The 22,242-nt window shown below is 41.2% G+C and overlaps 1 protein-coding gene across 1 annotated transcript in view; it reads right to left on the bottom strand.

Annotated features, from left to right (window-relative positions):
* Sec71 (ADP ribosylation factor guanine nucleotide exchange factor Sec71) overlaps positions 1-22,242 on the bottom strand; it is a 79,609-nt gene that overhangs the window by 27,249 nt on the left and 30,118 nt on the right. The window contains exons 18-24 of the mRNA XM_080268241.1: positions 11,848-12,116; positions 6,525-6,700; positions 5,883-6,055; positions 5,105-5,265; positions 4,772-4,924; positions 4,318-4,425; positions 921-953 (exon numbers count right to left, since the gene is read on the bottom strand). Coding sequence (XP_080124367.1) covers positions 921-953; positions 4,318-4,425; positions 4,772-4,924; positions 5,105-5,265; positions 5,883-6,055; positions 6,525-6,700; positions 11,848-12,116 — 1,073 coding nt within the window. The remainder of the gene's footprint in view (positions 1-920; positions 954-4,317; positions 4,426-4,771; positions 4,925-5,104; positions 5,266-5,882; positions 6,056-6,524; positions 6,701-11,847; positions 12,117-22,242) is intronic.

Raw genomic sequence — 22,242 nt, forward strand, 5'->3', positions numbered from 1 at the left:
ACTTCTCACTTTCTGCACCCAACTGTCATCGTCCATCTGCTAAGAGGTTAAGGAGGCTCCTTAACACCTCTTCTGAAGAGATTTAGTTTTGGATATGGATGGTTAATATCCTTTTGTATGTTATTTGTGCTGAGGATGATGATACTAGATGGATTTATGTAACACAGAAGATGACAGTACAGTGTAATAAGCAAAATAAATAACTTAGGAAGAGGCGTTACGAAGCCTGCTTGCCTGTCATGAATACAGGTCCAGATCTTCACAGCCTCCCACCGTTTGGGTGGTGGATGAGAGGCCGGGGCTTAGAAGACAAGTTGCCTGGTGGTGGGTATGCACTCAAGACATATTTGCATCTTTACAATTACAAGAACTGTGACATTACTCACTGCAGGGCAATGTTACCCTGCCAAATTAAGGTGAACAGCACATAGGCAGGCTAGTCCCAGCTCTATCCTGCCAAATTAAGGTGAACAGAGTATAAGTAGGCTGGCCCCAGTTCTAAAACTTCTTGCAACACAAAGAGCCTCCACCGAGTGCCCCTAAATTGCTTACCGTTGCTCCCCCACTTGTGAACTTAATTTGTCTGTGAGTCTGCACCTCAAAATATTTGTAGGTTGAAATTCACTAAGATCCAAGACCAAGTATTATAACCCTTTTTTTTCTCTCTCTCTCTCTCTCTCTCTTTTCTGTTTATGTTGATGAAAGTGTTGATTTATATCAAGAAAACACTACCAGGCAGAACTGTTACCATACCTTAGTTACCAACTTAGTAAGTGAGGTAAAATAGGGCAAAAAGTAAAATAATAATAATAATAATAATAATAATAATAATAATAACAAATCAATAAATGCTTCTAAAAAATTTTCGCATCTCCAAAAGTTCACAAGCAGGGGAGCACCTGTACAGATAAGTCACAAACCTCTGCCTGTCTCTCGCTTAACTCCACCACACTCTGTTGTGAAGGAAAGTATAAAAAAAAATCAGATAAAATAATAATAATGATTCTTTTACCACTTCTTATTTTCCAAATTATAAAAATAATGAAAGGGAAAGTATAAAACATAAAAAAGAGTAAATATAACAAAGCATTTTTAGATCAGATAAACAGATACTGACAGATAGATATAGACTGGTAGATATTTTTTGCTTAATCTCTCTGCACTGCCACGAGGGAAAGATTGAAAAATGAATAAGAAAATTATCATTCAAACCACCACCACTACCACCATCATCACTGTCATCATCATAATCGTCATCACCACTATCATCCTTGTCTCTCTCTCTTTTTTTCTTTTTTAGTTGAGAATGGGGTGAGGTTGGGTTCATAACTTCACACAGCAAGAAAAAATACACAAATAATAATAAAATAAAAAATAAAAACGACCAGGCACTATAGTGTACCGTAAACTGGGGTGAATTCGGACGATTTTTTCATTTTTTTGTGCCATGTAATCTAGTTTTTAATTCAGTCCAAGATCTTAAGTACTGTATATTGAGCTGGTCCACCAGGGTATCGAATCATAGCAGTACAAAATTTAAAATGTTTCATATATAATTATGGCAAATATAGTAATGGGTGTCCGAATTTGTACTCAAACTTTGGTGAATTCGGACACACTGTATAAATTCGTACATAAATAGAAAATGAATGCATATGACTACCCTGGGTTCCCAGTTTAGTCTCGGACGTATGTGGGGCCATTTCGGACGCTCTGGGGCTTTTAAAAAAATGTTCTTCCAGTACAAAAATAATGCCACTCCCTGACAAAATAAGCTAATGACTATAATGAGATATGAACACAACAGCAATTTTATTTTTTTCCTTGGTTTAAGTAAAACATATTAGAACACATGTAGATAAGATAAATCTAGCTACAAACCTTAGTACTGTATATGGAACAATCATTTCTTGACTAATAATTTCGTTTTTGGAAGACCGATGGATTATAAGTTACAGGTGATATTTAACATGATTATTTGGCTTTACCAGTTTTTTGCTTGCCTTTTTCACTACAATAAGGACCTTGATCTCCACCAGTTCTTTTCTTAAATGTTCGAGTCATTGGGTGACCTTGTTTAAACAGGTAGTACCATAGAAGCTCAAGAGTATACCTGTAAATGATACATATGAACCCAATTACACATAGTATCCACATCTGGCAAATTATAAGCAATTGTACATTGTAAAAAGTGTTACTTTTTCGTTCATACTCCCCCTGTCCGAATTCACCCCATGTCCGAACTGACTCCAATTTGCATTAAAATTTTAATAATTTCATTAAATGCCCAGTTAAGAGATTAATTGAGAAGATAATGCCAATTACTTACTTTGCACTTTCACACTACGCATGAAAGTACATCCGGGCACCGAAGATTTTCCTGCATCTATTCATTAACATTTCTGCCAAAGAAAGTTTGCCAATGTTACAAATTTTATTGTTTTTACATATGTTTGCTTTTTACTATATATTTGGTATGTGTCACGTGATATATTAAGTATCTTTATACACGAAAGTACAGTAAAGAATTACAAACCATTGGGAGCAAACAGATTTCTAATATGTTTATTCATTAATTATTAATTAATTTAAACAACTTTTTATTGCAATAACATCCGAATTCGCCCCGAGTCCGAATTCACCCCAGTTTACAGTACTCAATTAAATGGGCCACACTCTCATTTACTCACCAATCAAGTCTTGGAAATCCTGACTCCATCTCAGAAACAGAAACATTCACACTTGCACACTTCACACTACCTACCACCTAGAGACAATCTGACATATAATAATAATAATACAGGTATACCCCATTATACGATCTCCCTTTCTGCGATACCCTGCCTTAGCGATGTAAAAAAATTAACACCCTTCCCTGCCTAACGATGGCCAGTCCCAGTTATGCAATGGGTTTTGTTTTTTTGAACTGATTCTGATGATATTGTAGACTTAAATTTTGTGTTTAGGCTGATTTATAAACTGACTTCAGAAAGATTAACCCTTTCACTTCGGGTCTTTTTTTTGGGGGGGCTGATGTCCCACACAAGGGGCTTTTGAGATATATATAGATAAATTTTTTGATAATGTATTCCACACCAAGACCATAATGTCTTGAGTAAAATTATTTTTAACATAATGTAAAAAAAATAATAATTACCTGTGTGGTCAGCTGTCAAAACCTGTGGTGTTGGAGTTCCTCCACTGCCAGACGTATGCCATGCATTATAATGATAAACTCAAAGCTCTTTTTTTTTTTTTTTTTTTTTTTTTTTTTTAGCACTTTCATTTTCACTCTCATTTTCTTTCATCTGACGACATAATCTAAGTGACCAGACTTCGCTTCCATCAGATCCAAGTAAGCTGCCGCAGCACCAAAACAACACGTACCGCATGCCTCAACATACTTTTGGTATGTGACGAAAAAAACAGACAATAAAATAGTCCTCCCGTGATGGCAACTCCTCAGTCTTTCCACCATCTGATATTGAACCACTACTGAGCCCCCAGTACAGGCGTGCAAATATGAAAAGCTCAGAACACGAATATGTGCCACCCAATGGCTGGATATTTGCTAAGTGGTACATTGACATGCCACCCAATGTGAAAGGGTTAAAGTGTTTTAGTCACAGGTGGGGTGAATACTATCATTCTGGGGTACAGTTTACTAAGTTTGATTTTTTCCCAGACATACCTTTGATGATTTTAAGATTTTATTTTTGGGTTTAGGTGAGTTATAAACTGCTTTTAGCCTTAGTGTCCCTTGTTTTAAAGCTATTTGGGGATTTAGGTCTGCTTGAAACTGGTTTTTGGACTCACTGGGGTGGGTTTTGGACTTGGCTGGGGGGGAGGAATCTCAAGGCTCCCAAAGGCATCCCTATACTTTCTAGAACACCCCCAATACCGATACCCCATTTCAATGATGGGTTTTCCCAAACAAATCTCATCGTTATAATGGGGATGACCAGTAGCAGTTGTAATAATAAGGAGCCCGAGGCTAGGCAGTTGGTCCCGACATTTAAGATGAGAGTGACCAGCCTCACTCATCCCTGAGTGGCATTACATGAGCAATCAACCCCAACCACCCCTTAGATATAAATCTTCACCAGCTCAATCCGATTGGAGCACAATAATTACCCACTAAACCACCAGGTGCCAAATAATAATAATAATAATAATAATAATGATAATAATAATGATAATAATAATAATAGTAATAATAACAACTCTGGGTGAAAAACATGTTAACTACATAATTGGGAGTACATTAAGGTGCCTATCATTAGTCTTGAAAGAATGATGACATCAACACAAACTCACTTCTGTCTGCTGTTCAGGAAGTTTCATGTTGTCAAAAATTCTGAACACAATCTGGAACAAGTCCTTCCACCAGCGTGGTGAGTACGAACCTCCATAATTCTTGACCACCTGTAGAGACGTATGAGTTGTTAGCTTCTGTCTCTGTTTGTCTTTCTCTTCCTCATGGTGTTCCAGAATGTGTTATTCTTGGACTAATTTTCAGTAATGAAGTCTATAACAACTTAGGTTTAATTCTCAGCTGGACTCATTTCTTTCATCATCATCATCCCAACCTTTTTTTCCCACCTAAACATGGGGTGACACAGGGTCCAGCAAACAGGAAAAGTGAGGAGGAAAACTAATCAACAGCATGCCCTGTGAAATGAACCACACACTTATTCACTACCTTCGAGTCAAATTTAAAGCAGTAACTCCAGTTGGTGTCTTTGATAATACAAAAACTCCTTACACTGACCTCAAATAAAACTGTGAGTGCTCTGGTGCGGACATCCAGGTTGCAGCGGTTGATGATGCAAGACAGCTCAAACAGGATGGGGAACCAGCCCCTCACCCACACACGGTCCTCTGCGCACACTGTCACATCCTCCAAGTTGTGGTCACGGAACATCTGAAAATGTTTACTACCATCATTGGCTGTGTTTACCTGCGCCTTTTAATCAACGCATTTCACGCAATCCCTGATGAGTGACAAAGCCTTCATGGATATGTTGAGGAAACAGTAAGTGATCAATAAACTCCAACCATCCCTCAGATGCAAAGCCTTTGAGCACTGTGAAATCATGCTTACCTGTGGCTTTTCATCAACGTATTTAGCACAGTCCCTGATGAGTGAAATTGCCTCCATGCTGGTATCAGGAAAACCGGCATTGCAGGCAAACTCACTGAGGCACTTGACGGAGTCTTGGAAGGAATCAATAACTGTGATGAAATGCTTCTGGTAGATCTGAGCTGTGAGGCAGAGAGACAAGAGAAGGTTGGTTATTCAAAACAATCGTTATCATAATCGTACATATACATCAAAAATGATCCCATGGTTCCTCTTAAGGAATCTTTAACAATGAGGTCAGCCATCATACAACTGAAGTTTTCAATAAACTGGAAACTAAACTAAGTACTATCCATCCATCATATAATCCAGTGTTGCCCCATGAGGGGTGTAGGTGTGTAAACCAAGTACCAAACCAGTAATTACTTCCCAACAGGTTCCAGCAACTGCTGGGGAAAAAGAAACGTAAAATGTGTAGTAAGATCTGAAGCAATGTGAGAGTACCAATTTGGACTTTGACCATTTACAAGTGGCTGAATTTCGTGCCTATGTGTGATGATTTTATGATTATGCTACTTTCACATTAATTTGTCTAAATTTTTGTCCTTTTTCAGCCTATTTCACGTAACTCAGCTGCATGTAAAGATAAGGCTACAGCTTCTTCCTACAGCAATTCTTCATGACTCTACTGCTAATCTATTGTTACAACTGAGCATTCAAGATGGAGATATGGCAGTTTTTAGGCCAAGTTAGAGATAAAAGGGAATAGTTACAAAATTCACATAATAAATCAACTTACAAATAATTTCCTTTGTGGTCTCAAACGCCATCTCCACAATGTCCTCGTTTTGGTCCGATGCTGCGAGGTGGAACACACTGAAGATGTTTTTCCAGCCGGATTTGATGTTTTTGGCCTGCGAGTTGACCATCTGAGTAATACATCTCACTACCATGTCCTTGATTGCTGGTGATCTGTGTGGGAGAAGAGTATAGTCATCATCATCATTGTTGTCATTGTCACCTCAGCCATCGCCGTCATCGTCATCATCATCATCCCATACTATTTTTCCTACCAAAGCATGAGGCAAGAAAAGGGAAACCACAACCACAGACAAACTACATCAACAACATATCCAGTGAAATACCATACTCATTCACAAAGAATCCTGATTGCACCTCACAGGCCTGATAACCATATTTTTTGTTTGGTAATTTTTTATATAGTATATGTTTCCTATTATCTATCAGACTGAGTCAATCTGACAAATGTAAGAGAAAAAAAAAGGGGAGGGGGGGTATGCCAAACCCCTGTCATACCAGCTCGATCCCTTGTTAGTTCCCTAGCCTCATAAGCCTCCATAACTCTTTCTAACACACCCATTTACCATATCTGTCTACCACCTTTCTCGTCTACCACCCCTCCTCTCACCTTCACACTAACCTGTTCTTTTTCATTATGTGTTCAAATGGTCGCAGGAACTCCTTCTGGAATCGGAAGTTAGAGAACTCGCCTTTCTCAATAAACTTCATGGACAGTTGACGTAACGAGTCCACAGCAAACACTGCAATGTCTTCGTTGGGGTTACATCCCACCTTGTTGAAATGTGCTCCCAACACCTGCAATGGGACATCATCATCATCATCATAATCATTATCACTGTTATCCATAATCTGTTCTGGGCATTTCATTCATCATCTAATATCTGTACAGTGCTGACCCATGAGAAGCATAGGAGTCTGGGGCTATGCAAGTTTGTCCTGATATTTAAGATGAGACTGACCAGCCTCACTCATCCCTGAGCAGCATTAAGTGAGCAATTGGCCACCAAACCAACAGGCACCAATATTTGGCTATATGGTTACCACCCAGCATAGCAAATGTAAATGGTTTCCTGGTGTACAGGAAACCATCTGGCTTGTCACTCAGTGTAGAGTCACCCATAGACAGAAGGAGGAGGAAAAAATGAAGGAAAGAAAGACAGAAGAGGAAGGAGGGAAAGAAGGAAGCGAGGAAAGGGCAGGCACCCGAGGGCAGCACTACACTGAGTGAGTGGACAGTGAGTGCAATCTTGTTCTGGACACAATCTAGAAATATGGACAGCGTGCTCATAGGTGTAAGGCTGTACATATACATATGAATAAAATACTGCAATGCCCAGAAACAAACCAGAAATGACATGGGATAAAGTTTTTTGTGGAGATGGGTGGGAAATGAATGCAAAAACAATTAAGACTGTGAGATACAGAGAGCTGTTATTAACTGAAAAGATCTATATATGCCGGTAAGGTCAATGGTCTCCATACAGAGCACAGCATATCACTGGTCTAGTTACACACCTCCCCTGCAGCAGTACCTAACGTGTGGGGCTGATGCATCATAAAAATAAAAGGCAGACCCCGGTTTAATGATCTAATTGGTTATGTAAAAATCCATCGCTAGGTGGGGTATCATAAATTGCAGACAATTTAACATGTAAAGTATAGGGATGCATTTCTGAACCTTGCGTTTCCCCCCCAATCAAGTTCTAACCCAAACAAATGAGTCCAAAAAAAGTTTAAAGTCAATCTAAATGGCCTAACAGCTGTAAAAGAAGCTAACCTAAGCCTAACATCTGTAAATAACTCACTCAAACCAACAAATAAAATCTGAAAATCATAAAAAATAGGTCAGAAAATATCAAACACCTCTCATCACATACTTCTTGTAAGTCCATGTCGAGTCCTGGTCGTCATGCTTGCAATCTCCCCTCAGGCTAGGGGAAACATGGTGCTCCTTAGCACTCACTCATCCTCCTCAAAGCCCTCAAACCCCATCTCTGGGGATGGGTTAGACAGCGTGGGGGGGGAAGCCTGGCGAGGTGGGGTAATGGTGGCAGGAGACTCATGCACTGGTTCTGGGGGTGGCGATGCGATGACTCACAAGGTGGTGATGGGATGCGATGCGATGACAGACAAAGTAGTGAGGGAAACAGCTGCAATGACTGGTGAGGTGGCAAGAGAGACCACTGCGACGACAACAAGGTAGTGGGGGAGACAGACACGGTGGCTCACATCGTGGCGAGGGAGACAGAGGCAGTGGTTGAAGTGGTGTCGGAGATTGAGGCTGGGGGGAGGAAGGTAGCAATGGAGTGGCAGAGTGTGCAGTGGTGACTCAGGTGATGTGGGAGACGGGGATCGGCTTGAGGTGAGGTTCAGCACTTGGGGCCGACACATCCTTGGTGGGAAAGGGACCTCGGTGTTTCTCTGCTGGTTGATGGCTGGGGAGATGCTCTGCTGGTCGAGTACTGGGGAGATCCTCTGTGGGTTGCTGGCGTGGTTGGGGTGTTTGAAGAAGGGAGTGATGGTAGTCTGCCTCGCCGCTCTTCTCTTCCTCCAGCATTGCCCTGTACATCTTCATTCCCTCCTCCAGCCGATCAGATGCATCCCGGCTTCGTCCTGGGAGACGGTCGTGAATGCGCATAAGTGCAATAGCCTTGTCAACCTTGGTCACTATCTCCTGCAGAATCTTCATACTGAGGGCTCACATCTTAGAAAGGACCTCCTCCTGCTGTGCCTCCTGGTGCGCCCACTGAATCTACATATTAAGGAGCTCCTCACTGGTGAGCTCCTCCCTGTAGCTTTCCAGGACCTCCTCCACATCCTGCTCGTCGACCTCCCCGAAGTCCGCCTTGTTTGACAGTTGCACAATGTCATGCCGCACCCGTTCTACTGGCAGTGCTAGCACGCCCTCGAGGCAGCCAGTGAAGGAGTGAATGCACTCTGACCACAGCTAGCGCCACACACCATTCATGGAGGCTCGGCTGACTTCCCTCCATGCAGCCGTGATGTTCTCGATGGTGTGGCATATATTATACCCTTTCCAGAAGGACTGCAACGTCGTCCTGTCGTCGGTGTCATGCCCTCACCAACTGCTGCATAGTGCGGCGGAGGATGTATGCCTTGAATGTCGCGATCACCTCCTTGTCAATGGGTTGCAACAACGACGTGGTGTTGGGGGGCAGGAACACCACTTCTATGTTGCTTGCCCAGTCATTCATCACAGGAGGGTGGCTAGGCGCATTGTCTACCACCATGAGAAATCTGTTCGCCAAGTTCTCCCTCAAGGCATACTTCTTGAGAACACGAGAGAGGTAGGAGTGGAAATAGGATGAACAGATGTCGGAAGTCAGCCAGGCCTTCTTGTTTGACTTTTCACCCCTAAATTCTCCTTAACATACCCCACCAGAGTCCTCGGGTTTTAGGAGTGGCAGACAAGGAGCGGCTTTAACCTGAGGTCACCCTCGGTGTTGACCCCCAGCAGCATTGTCAGCCGGTCCTTCAAGGCCTTGATCCCTGGTGCAGACTTTTCCTCTTTTGCAAGATATGTCTTTGATGACATTCTCTTCCAAAAGAGCCCAGTCTCGTCAAAATTCAAAACCTCTTTCGCACTGTAGCCATTCCCCGTGATGATGCACTCAAGTTCCTCAGGGAACACTGCTGCTGCCACTGCACTGCACTCGCTGCCTCACCAGACATTCTGACGTTGTGGAGGCTTGCCTGCCTCTTAACCCCTACATGCCGGGGGTTTTCTGATGTTGCATGCTCCTCCCTACGGGGGATTTAGTGATTTCGGAAAAAATACCCTTATTTCAAACCCTAATATCTACAAAGCTGTAACAGCTAGGGAAAATGTTAAAGATACATAAGTCATCAACTCTTTCTCTTTCAAATGGAAGTATCCTCACGTCTCCAAGTGGTCCCATCGATGAGTAAGGATAAGTTAAAGTTCAAAGGGTGGTGGGAAGATGCTTGTGGCTATACATGTCAACCGGCGTTGCTCCGCGCCCAAAATCATGACAGTTTTGTTTTCGTTTTCGTTTTTAAAGGCTCCAACATGCTTGCATGTGTCGGCCTTGGTCACCTAATGGCGGCTCTCCACGCTGCACGATCCATTGCAGCCTCCCTGTTCAGTCCCTTAACCCTAAGGTCACACTTAATGACCTCGTCCCATGTCTTTCTCGGTCTACCCCTCATAACCCCACCCCCAATATTAACACTTCTCACCTTCCTCACCCAATTATCATCCCCCATCCTCTCCACATGTCCAAACCACCTCAATCTACCTCTCCTCATCACAACACCAATACACTCCAGTCCCATCCTACCTCTCAACTCTTCCATTGTAAACCCAGCCCTTCCAGGCCTTGGACGCAGGGACGCACTGCACATCCACCTAATCATTGTCATTTCTGTACGTCTGAGCCGGCGAATGTCTTCCTCCTTCACTGCCCAGGTCTCACTGCCATACAGCATTACACTCCTAACACACGCTGCATACAAAGGCCCCTTAGCACGTAGGGAGAGCCCCCTCAATGTCAGGAGAGGCAAGAGCTCCCTGAACTTCTTCCAACCACTTCTCACCCTAGCCACAGAGCTAGCTCCAGCCCCACCTCCAGCACACAACATGTCTCCTAAATAACAAAACTCTTCCACACACTCAAGAGATTCACCAGCAAGTTCAATCCTTTCACGTCTGACGATCTCCACCTGCTCACCCCGGCACGCCGTACACATAAAATCAGCATTATCTCGCAGTCTACCTCTGATACCACTACATCTCTTATGCACCCATTTATCACACACACCGCACAAGATGGAATTACTTCCCACGCCCTTGTGGCAAACTGCACATGGCCACTCTCCCTCGTCTTTGACAGTACCGCCACCAACCCTAGATATCATCACTTTTGTTTTATCTGCATTTACCCTTAAACCGGCGCATAGGGGTTAAAACGGTCAAACCACTCATGGCTGGCCTTAAAGGTTTCACTAAAATCAAGACTGCATCTCACCTTTATTTCGTCCCACAGGGAGAGAGCCTTCATGCATATGATCGCCTAACTCACGGGCACCTTCCTCCTGTTCTAGTCCTCCACCCACACGTGGCGCATCCCGCTCCTGCTCCTCCACTGCAGGCTCTCAATGGCAGGTGAGACAAGTGGCGGTGAAGGTAACAACCTTCCCAGTGGCAGCCTTGATAGCTTCCCCCTTCTTGGTAATGGTGGAGATAGTTGACTGGGCCAGGTGGAGAGCCAATGCGATGGCACACGCACCCTCACCTTTGTTATGGCACTTAAGAATATCTAACTTCACTTCCAGAGACACACTTTTATGAATGCGCTTCGCGGGAACGTCAGCAGCACCAACATAAGCAGGCCGCTTACCACCCCGACTAGGGTCACCACTACCACCACTAGCCCCACCACGTGCAGTGCCCTTACCAGGCATGATCACACTTACTTAGGCCAAAATTCCCACAAAATCACATACCACACATGATTAATATCACTGCCCTACAAATGGCACTGCTGGGACACAGTTACGATGCACTACCATAGCGGTTTGTGTAATGTTGGTGATGCAACATGATGCAGGGTGGGCAAGCATAAGAGAGTTCCTCACTCAGAGACGGCTGGTGCGAGAAGAATATGGGTGCGTGTGGGGTAAGGATGGGTGCGGGGGCTGCACGAGCGTTTCTGCACATCCTGGCAGGCGGGTGGGCTAAGCTAGCCACGGGAACACACGTGATTCAAACTTTTGGCCCATCGCTCCTGGACAAAACAACGGAGGACCCAACGTTAAACTGGGGCTCGGCCATTGTTAGGCGGGGTAGGGTGGAATATCTAACCCATCACTAATCCGGGGTATTGCATATAGGGGTATTGTAAATCGGGATTTGCCTGTCCTGTACTAGTAGTTATAGATAGCTAAATGTATTTCCTTACCTCCCATAACCTAGCCCACTGCAGCCTGATACGGCCCATATTGTAGTAGCTGATCTCCACAATCTTCTGGAGTGAAAACATGCGTGGTGCTGGTGCCGCTAACTCCTCCAATGACACCTGACACAGGGCCTTCACGAAGTGCACAACTGCATCACCATCCAGACGTACTGAGCATGTAAATATTCGGTCAACTGCCACCACCACACTTTGGGATGATGTCTCGCCCATGCTCTCCTTGATATGGGCCAGTTTTTTCTGCTCCCCTGTAACTGTACAAGAGAAATATAATAAATAACAGTAGTAAATGAAATAATATCCACCTATCCATCATCCAATCCTATCAGGACTGCAAGGGTCTAGGGGCAGGCTACAGAGTCCACACATTCAAAGCAAGGGTCACCAGTCTCACTCGCCACTGAGTGGCATTTAAGTGATTAAGAAACCCTAACCATGTCACAGGTGAAAACCCTTATAGATTCCATCTGGTTGGAGTGCCTTAACCCACTAGACTACCAGGTATCATTTGGCTATATGGTTATCACCCAGCATGATAAATGGTTTCCTGGGTTGCAGCAAACCATTCTGCTCAAGGCAGCACTACATGGAGTGCATGGATGGTGCACACCTCTACATATCTAAAGTAAATAAAACTGTCCAGAGGCAGCACTAGAAAGTTAAAATTAGACATCTCCGTAAGTGTCAACAATCTACAACCACTCATTAACTAGTCTATACCCTTTTTACCTTAACCTGGACCAGATTATTGTCCTTTTACAGATGATTTCACATAGCTGAGAGGCAAAAAACAACATGCCACAGCTCTACAACCTTTCCATCCACTTCTTCATGACTAGCATCATGTTCTTGTGCTACTCCTTTGCTACACCTTAGCATTTTAGATGGATATGTGGACATTTTAGGCCAAGTTAGAATAAAAAGAGTATACGAATATTAATCCTTCCTCGTTACTGGCTTATCAAGTGTGTATACTCTACCTCTTCCTTATAACAAATACGATGTTCTTGTTGTATGAGACATTAAATACAACTACATCAGCTATCTACACTCTCCCGCTCCTTACTATAGCTGTTTGTTTTCATCTGATGGAACTAAGTCACTCATAATTTAAACACTAAATCATGGTTGTGTGAAATTCAATGAGCCTTACTTATTGATTTTTTTTTTTTTTTTTTTTTTTTTTTTAAATAAGGGCTCCAGTGAGATTGCATGTGCCAGCCTTGGGCACCTAATGATGACTCTCCACACTGCTCAAGTTCCATACTGATTTTAAGCTACTAAGGCCTAGACGCCACACCCACTTTCTGTGGAAGCTGGTGATTGGTTCACATCAAATGTTCGAGTGGCTACCCATGTAATCATACTAAATGTGTTCTCTGTTTGTAATCAGGCCTGTACTTCTCTTCAGTAATGTTAATAATCAAGAAAATAAACATAAAAATAATATGAAGGAATTAGCATTTCACAGGGGATGCTAAAAAAGTTCAATATATATCATAAACTGTCAAAGTTAAGGATACAATTCGTTTTCGAATGAAGCCTATTCACTATTTCATTGTCTGTATCAAACATAAATTTAATACACATAAATGACACAAACACTGAGCACAATAGTCCATGAAGTACAGTGTGTATAGTCCAATTATATCCCAAAATAATTATATAACTGATAAAAGTCAATATCATTATACCCGTCCTTGGGGAGGCAAAATGCTCACAGGAACAGCCAGTCACTTGGCGGGAAATTAAATGTGATGAGCAGTGATACACCTCTGCTCATCACACACACACACACACACACACACACACAGAACAGAGGAAGAGAAGACAGTGTTTTATTGGAGAGTTATGGATCAGAAATTAAGGAAGTGGTACCGACGGAGAGAAGAGGGTATAAAAAACATCAAAAATAATTGGCAGGTGGCATATAGTAATGCTGATGGTTTAATATCAACAAGGCTAGAGATCAGCGATTTCTTGAGGGTACATGAACCTGATGTTATGTGCTTCGTACAGACCAAGTTAAGAGAAGATATTGATGTTCATATGGGAGATGGTAAATACAAACTGTGGAGAAGAGACAGAAAAGATAAAATGGGAGGAGGAGTGATGATAGCAGTGAAGAACAACATAAATGTAGATACCGTGGAAATAAGAGAAGGCAAGGCAAAAGTGATAAATATGAAATTAGAAAAATGGAGAGAGTAGCAGGAGAGATATGGCAGTAGTATATGTTCCCCCTAAGACAAGAGCATGGAATGATGATGAATACCTGGAAATGTTGTCAGACATGGCTAATTATTTACTGAAAATGATTGAGAAAAGCAACAACATAATTTTGATGGGTGACTTCAACTGTAAAGAGGAGAACTGGGAGGTATGGGACTCAGGAGGCAGGGAAGATTCTTGAGGCACTATATTATTAAATATAACAATGAACAATGTGATGACGCAATGAGTCAAAGAAGAGACACGGTTCCGAGGTGAGGACACACCAGCATGATTAGACCTACCGTTTACCAAAGAACCCGATGTAACAGAATCTTTGAAATATCTGTGTCTTGTAGGAAAAAGTGATCATGTGGTCACTGAATTCCAGATGATATTAGGGAATGTGGAGCCAAGAGACAAGCTTTATAGGCAGGGAAGATACAACTTTGGGAAAGCAAACTTTACAGCATTGAGAAAATTTTTCGAAAATGCGGATTGGAAAAAATTCAGAGAAACAAGAGAGATACAGAAGAAGTGGGATATCTTTCTAGACCTCTATAATTCAGGAGTGGAAATATTTGTCCCAAGAATAAGGGGGAAAGAAAACAGGAAAAAGGAGTGGTTTAATAGAAGGTGTATGACAGCAAAAAAAAAAAAGAGAGAGACACGGCGTGGAACAACTGGAGAAAGAGAGGTAACAACAGAACAAAGGAAGAATATAAAAGAATTAGAAATGAATACATAAGAATGTGTAGAGAGGAAGAAAGGAATTTTGAAAAAGGTATAATAGACAGATGGATGAACTCAAACTGTTTTATAGATTTGTCAATGGCAAACTGAAACAAAAGGAAGGAATCACCAAACTGAAAGTAGAAGGAGAGGTCTATAAAGATGCGGCAATTCAAGCAGAAATAATGAACAAATGTTTCCAATCAGTTTTCACTAGTGAAAAGGCGTTTGTGGAAGCGGAGGTAATGACTAGAAATGTAGTGATAAAAGATATAAAAGTGGAAGTACAGGAAGTGTATAAATTACTGGAAACTCAAGATGTAAGGAAAACCCCAGGACCAGATGGAATCTCTAAATGGGTACTGAAAGAATGTAGACAACAACTGGCACACAAGATCCAGAGTTTAATTGGATGTTCTCTGGAAGAGGGGAAAGTGCCTCAAGAATGGAAAAAGGCAAATGAGGTACCAATTTATAAGGGAGGAAACAGGGAAGAACCCCTGAATTATAGGCCAGTGTCCCTAACCAGCATGGTCGCAAAATTGTACGAGAGAATTCTGAAAGATAGATGCATACAATAACTGGAAGAGGTAAATATTTTGACTGAAAGTCAGTTTGGATTCAGAAGTGGAAGGTCATGTGTTTCCAACTTGTTGAGCTTTTACTCAAGAGCAACTGACGTGCTACAGGAAAGAGAGATGGTTGGGTGGATTGTGTGTATTTAGATTTGGTGATGGTCCTTCAACAAGGTACTCCATAACAGACTTATGTGGAAACTAAAGCATATAGGAGGACTGAACAGGAACCTCCTGGAATGGATGAGAGACTTTTTGAGGGACAAACAAATGAGGACAGTAATAAAGGACAGGATGTCTGGATGGAGGGAAGTAACAAGTCGAGTCCCACAGGGCTCGGTGTTGGCGCCAGTAATGTTCCTGATTAATGTAAATGATATGGTAGATGGAGTGAATAGTTATGCAAGTCTGTCTGCCGATGATGCAAAGATCTTGAGGAAGGTAGAGATTGATGAGGATTGTAAAATTCTGCAGGAGGATCTGGATAGGATACACAATTGGAGCCGGATGAGGGAAATGAAATTCAAGGCAAAGAAATGTAAAATATTGGAAAAGGGTAAAAGTACCAAGAGGCCATCACTGAATTATTTGATGGGTAATGAACCACTCACAAAAACGAGAGAAGAGAAAGAATTGGGAGTGCTGGTCCAGGATAGTTTGTCACCTGAAAAACACATTAACAAGACAGTTAGAGAGACATATAAACTCCTGACTAATATAAGAGTAGCATTTCATTATATGGATGAGAAGAAGATGAAAAAAATTGATAGTGGCCATGATTCGCCCCAAGTTAGAATATGCAGCAGTAGTGTGGTCCCCACACAAAAAGAAAAATATAAATAAGACTGAGAGAATACAAAGAACAGCAACCAAGATGGTCCCCAGTCTGGCAGATCTGTCGTATAGAGAGAGGCAGGAAAAGCTGGATTTGCCTTCCTTAGAGGAATGGAGAAAGTGGGGTGACATAATTGCAGTGTTCAGGACCATGATGGGAGTAGACAAAATTGACAAAGATCTGTTTGTATGGGATAAGAGAGTAACAAGAGGACACGGAATGAAACTGAAGAAGCCAAGCTGCTTGAATGTTATAAAAGAAATATAGTTTTCCTTATAGATGTACAGACCTGTGGAATAGCCTGGACAAAGAGATCGTCCAGTCTGAAAACTTAAACGAGTTTAAAGCTAAATTTGACTTACTGAGAAACTGAGACGGGACCCCACAAGCGTAGCTCATTTGCTGTATATCACAATTAGGTAAATACAGAGAGAGAGAGAGAGAGAGAGAGAGAGAGAGAGAGAAGCAGGGTAGGGAGCATAAGGTGCCTGTTTAATTTCATGATACATTGCTTAAGAAGATATTTATATGAGCAGCAGAAAAATCCACATTTGAAAACTGTCATCACTGTGGCTGTTCCTTTTACCTCCCCATGGACCCAGCTTATTTATAAGTTTTATAAGTTATACAATGATTTGGGATATATATTGTCATAGAAATTGTAGTTCACTGAATATTGTACCTTATGTTTGGTGTCATTTGTTTGTACCTACATTACATTTGATACAATCAAAGAAATAATGAATAGGCTTCATTCGAAAGCGAGCATGCATCCTTGACTTTGAACGTTTGTGGCACTTATTTTACATTTTTAACCCTTTAACTGCAGGTGTCATCCCAGAATGACATTGCAAAAACTGGACCACACCGGGGGTGTCATTCTCGAATGTTTGTGAATATTCTGAATACCGCGTGTTTTTTCCGTGCACCAATTGTTTCAAGGGAGAGTAGCTATTAAGTTCTTTCACTCCAGCCAACCCCCACCTCCCTCCTCCCACCCCCCGGGCCCCCCACCCCACCCCTGACCAAACACGCATCAGTATCTGTCCAGCTGTGTGAGTGACAACACCGCTGATGTGGCAGTGAAGTGCGGGCAATTACAGTGCCTTTTACCTGCCTCAGTGAACACAGAGTGGGTGTTTATCGTATGTGCAGTGTTCATATATGTTTATAGTATTATTATCAGAATGAGGTTGGCATTTGGTAATGGTGTGTGAGCGAAAAATAGTGATTACAACACCGCTGATGTGGCAGTGAAGTGTGGGCAATTACAGTGCCTTTTACCTGCCTCAGTGAACAAAGAGTGGGTGTTTATCGTATGTGCAGTGTTCATATATGTTTATAGTATTATTATCTGAATGAGGTTGGCATTTGGTAATGGTGTGTGAGCGAAAAATAGTGATTACAACACCGCTGATGTGGCAGTGAAGTGCGGGCAATTACAGTGCCTTTTACCTGCCTCAGTGAACACAGAGTGGGTGTTTTTCGTATGTGCAGTGTTCATATATGTTTATAGTATTATTATCAGAATGAGGTTGGCATTTGGTAATGGTGTGTGAGCGAAAAATAGTGATTTTAGACCGCTCACTTCTAATGGCACTGCCCATCCAGTGATAGTCAACGAAATCATGAAACCTACATCATTGCAAAGCCGAAGGTTAGTACTTTCTAATGGTACCTTATTTTTCGCTCTAGATTTATTCTGTGCAGAGTTATAAAGGTTTAAAGTTTGTTTACATTTTGGCTGGAACCCCCGCGGGAGAGGCCAGTCGGGGCAAAACAATGCCCGCGGTTAAAGGGTTAATATCCTCTCTAATGTGCTAATGCATTATTATACTCCTAGTAAATAACATTACTGTAGAGAAAATCTGGTCTGTTTATGAACTGTCAACTCATTTAATACAAAAAAAGGGCAGCTGCACGAACATTTTGTAAGGACCAACCAGCTGTTTTCAGACACAGGAAGTGGGCGTGACTTCCAGGCCTTATTAGCGTAAAATCGGTATAGCAGCCTTTCTATTCAGCCCCTTATCCCTAAGGTCACACTGTATGACCCTGTCTCAGGTCTTTTTCTGCCTGCCTCTCACACCTCTATCCTCAACATTCACGCCTCTCACCCTCTGCATCCAGTTGGCATCCTCCATCTCTCCCCAAGCCCAAACTTTCTTAATATATCTGTATAACTTTACTCTTATGCAAGAAAGAAGGAACCAAAGATTAGAAGTCTGTAAGACTGCCCCCCCCCCCCAAAAGCCAAATTCAAGATCCTGCACCATCCATCTCTCTATGTACATAAGTTCTCTGTATACCCTCCTGATCACTGTCTGTCTGCCACCCCATTTTTCTCTCCTGATTTAACCTGTACACCTTCTCTATATCTACAGTATTTACCAATCTACAATATCTAACTACTGTGCAGGTATCTACATATTAATCTATTTACTTTCCTGATCTCGATTTGTCTGTCTCCCCCTCTCTCTCAATTAAACATCTATACATCATCTCTATCTGTCCCCAATTTAAATTCTACACATAATATCTCCATCTATCTACATCAACCTATCCCCAAATTAACTTTTCTGTATTATCCATCTCTCTTATCTATCTACATCATCTATATATATCTATCTATCTAACCTGATTGCAGTGGTTTCTGAATCATATCACTCTCCATTCCAATGATAAATATGATTGCTGCAGGCACCAGCAGCAGCACCAACAACCTCACTTCCAATGGATCTATTTTATATAAAGTACAAAACATTTTATTTACTTATTTATCTATCAATCTATTTACCCCCCCCACTCTCTTTCACACACACACACACACACACACACACACACACACACACACACACACAAATTTCCCACCAACTAGCCATCTGATCATAGACTATGTGGCATATTAGACAGTTTATTTATCATCATCATCATTATTATCCTGTCCTTTATTCCCACCTAAAGATGGGGTGAAGTAGGTTCAGAAACGAAGGAATGATGTACGAGAAGGAAAAAATCACCATCAACACCATCATCATCATATCATCCTGATCTGTTTTCCACCTAAGGATGTGGTAAGGTAAGATCAGGAGAACAAGAAATAACCTGATTTGAGGATGACTAGCAAAAGTTGCCCAATTAGCTTAAACAGACATACTCTCTCTCTCTCTCTATCACTCCATTCAAATCCCCAGAATCCTGACTCCATCTCACAGGAAAAATACCGAGAATAAAATAAATAAAAGATCATCGAATGAGAGGTTAGTTATCAAATCTCAATGAAGAAACTCACATATTTCCAGGAAGAAGTCAAGGAAATCCATTTAATTCACCATCCCTGGTCTGGCCTTTTTTAACTTCTAAGAATAGGCTGTTGCAGGATTCATACACAAGGAAAATGAAGCATTAAAAGCTGACTCTCAAATCACAGACTGCTACACAATATTTTAACTCACATATCTGCAGGAATGAATTATGGAATTTAAATTCTCCCATCTATTTATCTACCTATAAATGACATCATGCTTCCCTTAAGGAAGCTCAGTTCCGGGGTATGCCATGGTACAACTGATGTTTCCTATGGATTGGAAGCTCAACCAAGTGCCAAAATCAGCTAATTTCTTCCAAACAGTTGCTGGAAGCTGTTGGTACAAAAGATATTTCAGATGCCTAATAAGATTTGTAACAATGCTTGGACTTTGACTCTATGAACAGTAACTCAGAAAAAAAATCACTGACTGTGCTTGTACCCGAATGTTTCCTGCCTAAAAAAAGATGATCATGTGGCTGGTTACCAAGCTTTTGGCCACATTCACTCTCATGGTCGGACTTCCCAGGGTCAATGGTAGCCATCTATCTACTACCTTTAAAAATTCTCCTACTGTATATACTGTATATCATCATCATCATCATCATCCAGACCTCCTTTCCCAGCTTAGGGCAGGGTAAGGAGTAGCAATGTCCAGATAGCCCAAATTTGCCCAATCCAATGGGCCACGCTTCCATTCACTAACCATTGAAGCCCCCGGAATCATGTCTCTAGTTGATATGCCAAAAACATTCACCATATTCTGTAGCTTCACATAAATGTGTGTGTGTGTGTGTGTGTGTGTGTGTGTGTGTGTGTGTGTGTGTGTGTGTGTGTGTGTATATATATATATCTGCTCTGCTCTCACCTGACACAATACTGCTGCCTCTTTATACTGAATGTTGAGCTGTTACGGGAGATGGGGAGTAAAATATGTTGCTAGCTATGAAGACATGTTCAGAAAAGGATACATGGACACAGGATTATCTTAAAGGGTATTATTCTTCAACATGAAAAAATAAATAAATACATAAGTGCCAATTTCAAGATCCATTCATTTTGCAATGCCTAGACACACTGCATTTAAAAGACAGGAGGTCATAGGCAGAAGGAAATACAGACAGAGAAATACAGTTCCAGTATGAGTTGTTGCATACATGAGGGACTGCCATTAAGTAACAGCTAACTGGCTGAAACAGAAAGCAGGTATAATCAAATTAACTATAATCAGTACTTTATGATAAACAATAATAAGTATGTGGCAGTCCAAACTAAATACATGACACCACTGAAGTGGATGAGTTAATCTACTCTAAAATCATTAACTCATAATCATCATTAGCACTTTGACCGGCCGATGATGTTATTTACATCATCCAAAAAACTCCCATAAGCTGGCCGATGACGTTATTTACGTCACTGAAGTAAAATATTTTAAAAATCAATTTATTGTTTGATGTTCATGGGATTAGGTTTAAAATGTGTGCCAATGTCTTCCTATTCTTCCTGTGCTCTACAAACATCATTAGGCAGTAAGTACAGAAATATTTACTGCTTATAGTTTCTTTATTTTTCTAATGCATGCATATACAGTGTATTTATCTATTTGCTGTATGTACTATGTTAACAACGGTGAGTTCATGCTCTGTTCATTCTTGCATACATATATTACTGTAGAACAAACTTGTATGAACAATTAGAGACTAAAATGAATGAAGTAGCATGCAATATATTGTCTGTAATAAAATGTGTAAATATTTACGAGATGGTGCGCTGATGGAGCGCTCCTGGCCTTCCTTACGATGTTAGTAATAGTGATGTTCGTTGTTTGCTTGTTATTTTATACATATACTATTGCAGAACAATCACTTGCAGACAGAGACTAAAATGAATAAAATAGCACAAAAAATAATATCGAAAATAAAGAGTATAAACAATTACACAAACTGCCTACATTTTTTCACGTTGTTTTTATGAAATTGGTAATAGTGATGTTGGTTGTTTGCTCATTATTTTATACACATATTATTGTAGAATGATCACTTGTGAAGAAAGGGAGGCTAAAATTAATAAAATAGCACAAAAAAACAGCATCGAAAATAAAGAAGAGTAAAAACAATTACGTAAACTACCTACATTTTATCATGTTTTTATGGTGTTAGCAATAGTGATGTTGATTGTTTGCTCATTATTTTATACATATACTATTGCAGAACAAACATTTGCGACCAAAGAGAGACTAAAACAATACAATAGCACAAAAAAATAACGTCGAAAATAAAGAAAGAGTATAAACATCTGCGTACACTGCCTACAATTTTTCACGTCATTGTACATTCTGTTATAGTACAGGTAACACTGATATTCTATTCAACCTTATATGCACATATCCTTATGTAAAAATCAACAACATATGTGACACTAAAATGAATAATGAAGCACAAAAAAATATGGCCAGAAATAACACCGGAATCTTCCACATTTCACCCTCGTTCATTAGAGCCACCCCCACATCCACTGCCTTATCTTGCACCTCCTTTACAACCCCATCCATGTATATATTAAACAGCCATGGAGACATCACACAACCCTGTTTCAGTCCCACACTGAGATCAAAGAACTCACTCAGCTCACCATCCACTCGCACCGTAGCCCTAGCTCCCTTGTACATACTCTTCGCAGCACTCAACAATTTCCCCTCCACTCCATTTATTCTTAAT

The sequence above is a fragment of the Coenobita brevimanus genome, chromosome 27 (assembly GCF_032717465.1).
Source record: "Coenobita brevimanus isolate Jiangsu-jjx chromosome 27, ASM3271746v2, whole genome shotgun sequence".
Classification (NCBI taxonomy): Eukaryota; Metazoa; Arthropoda; class Malacostraca; order Decapoda; family Coenobitidae; genus Coenobita; species Coenobita brevimanus.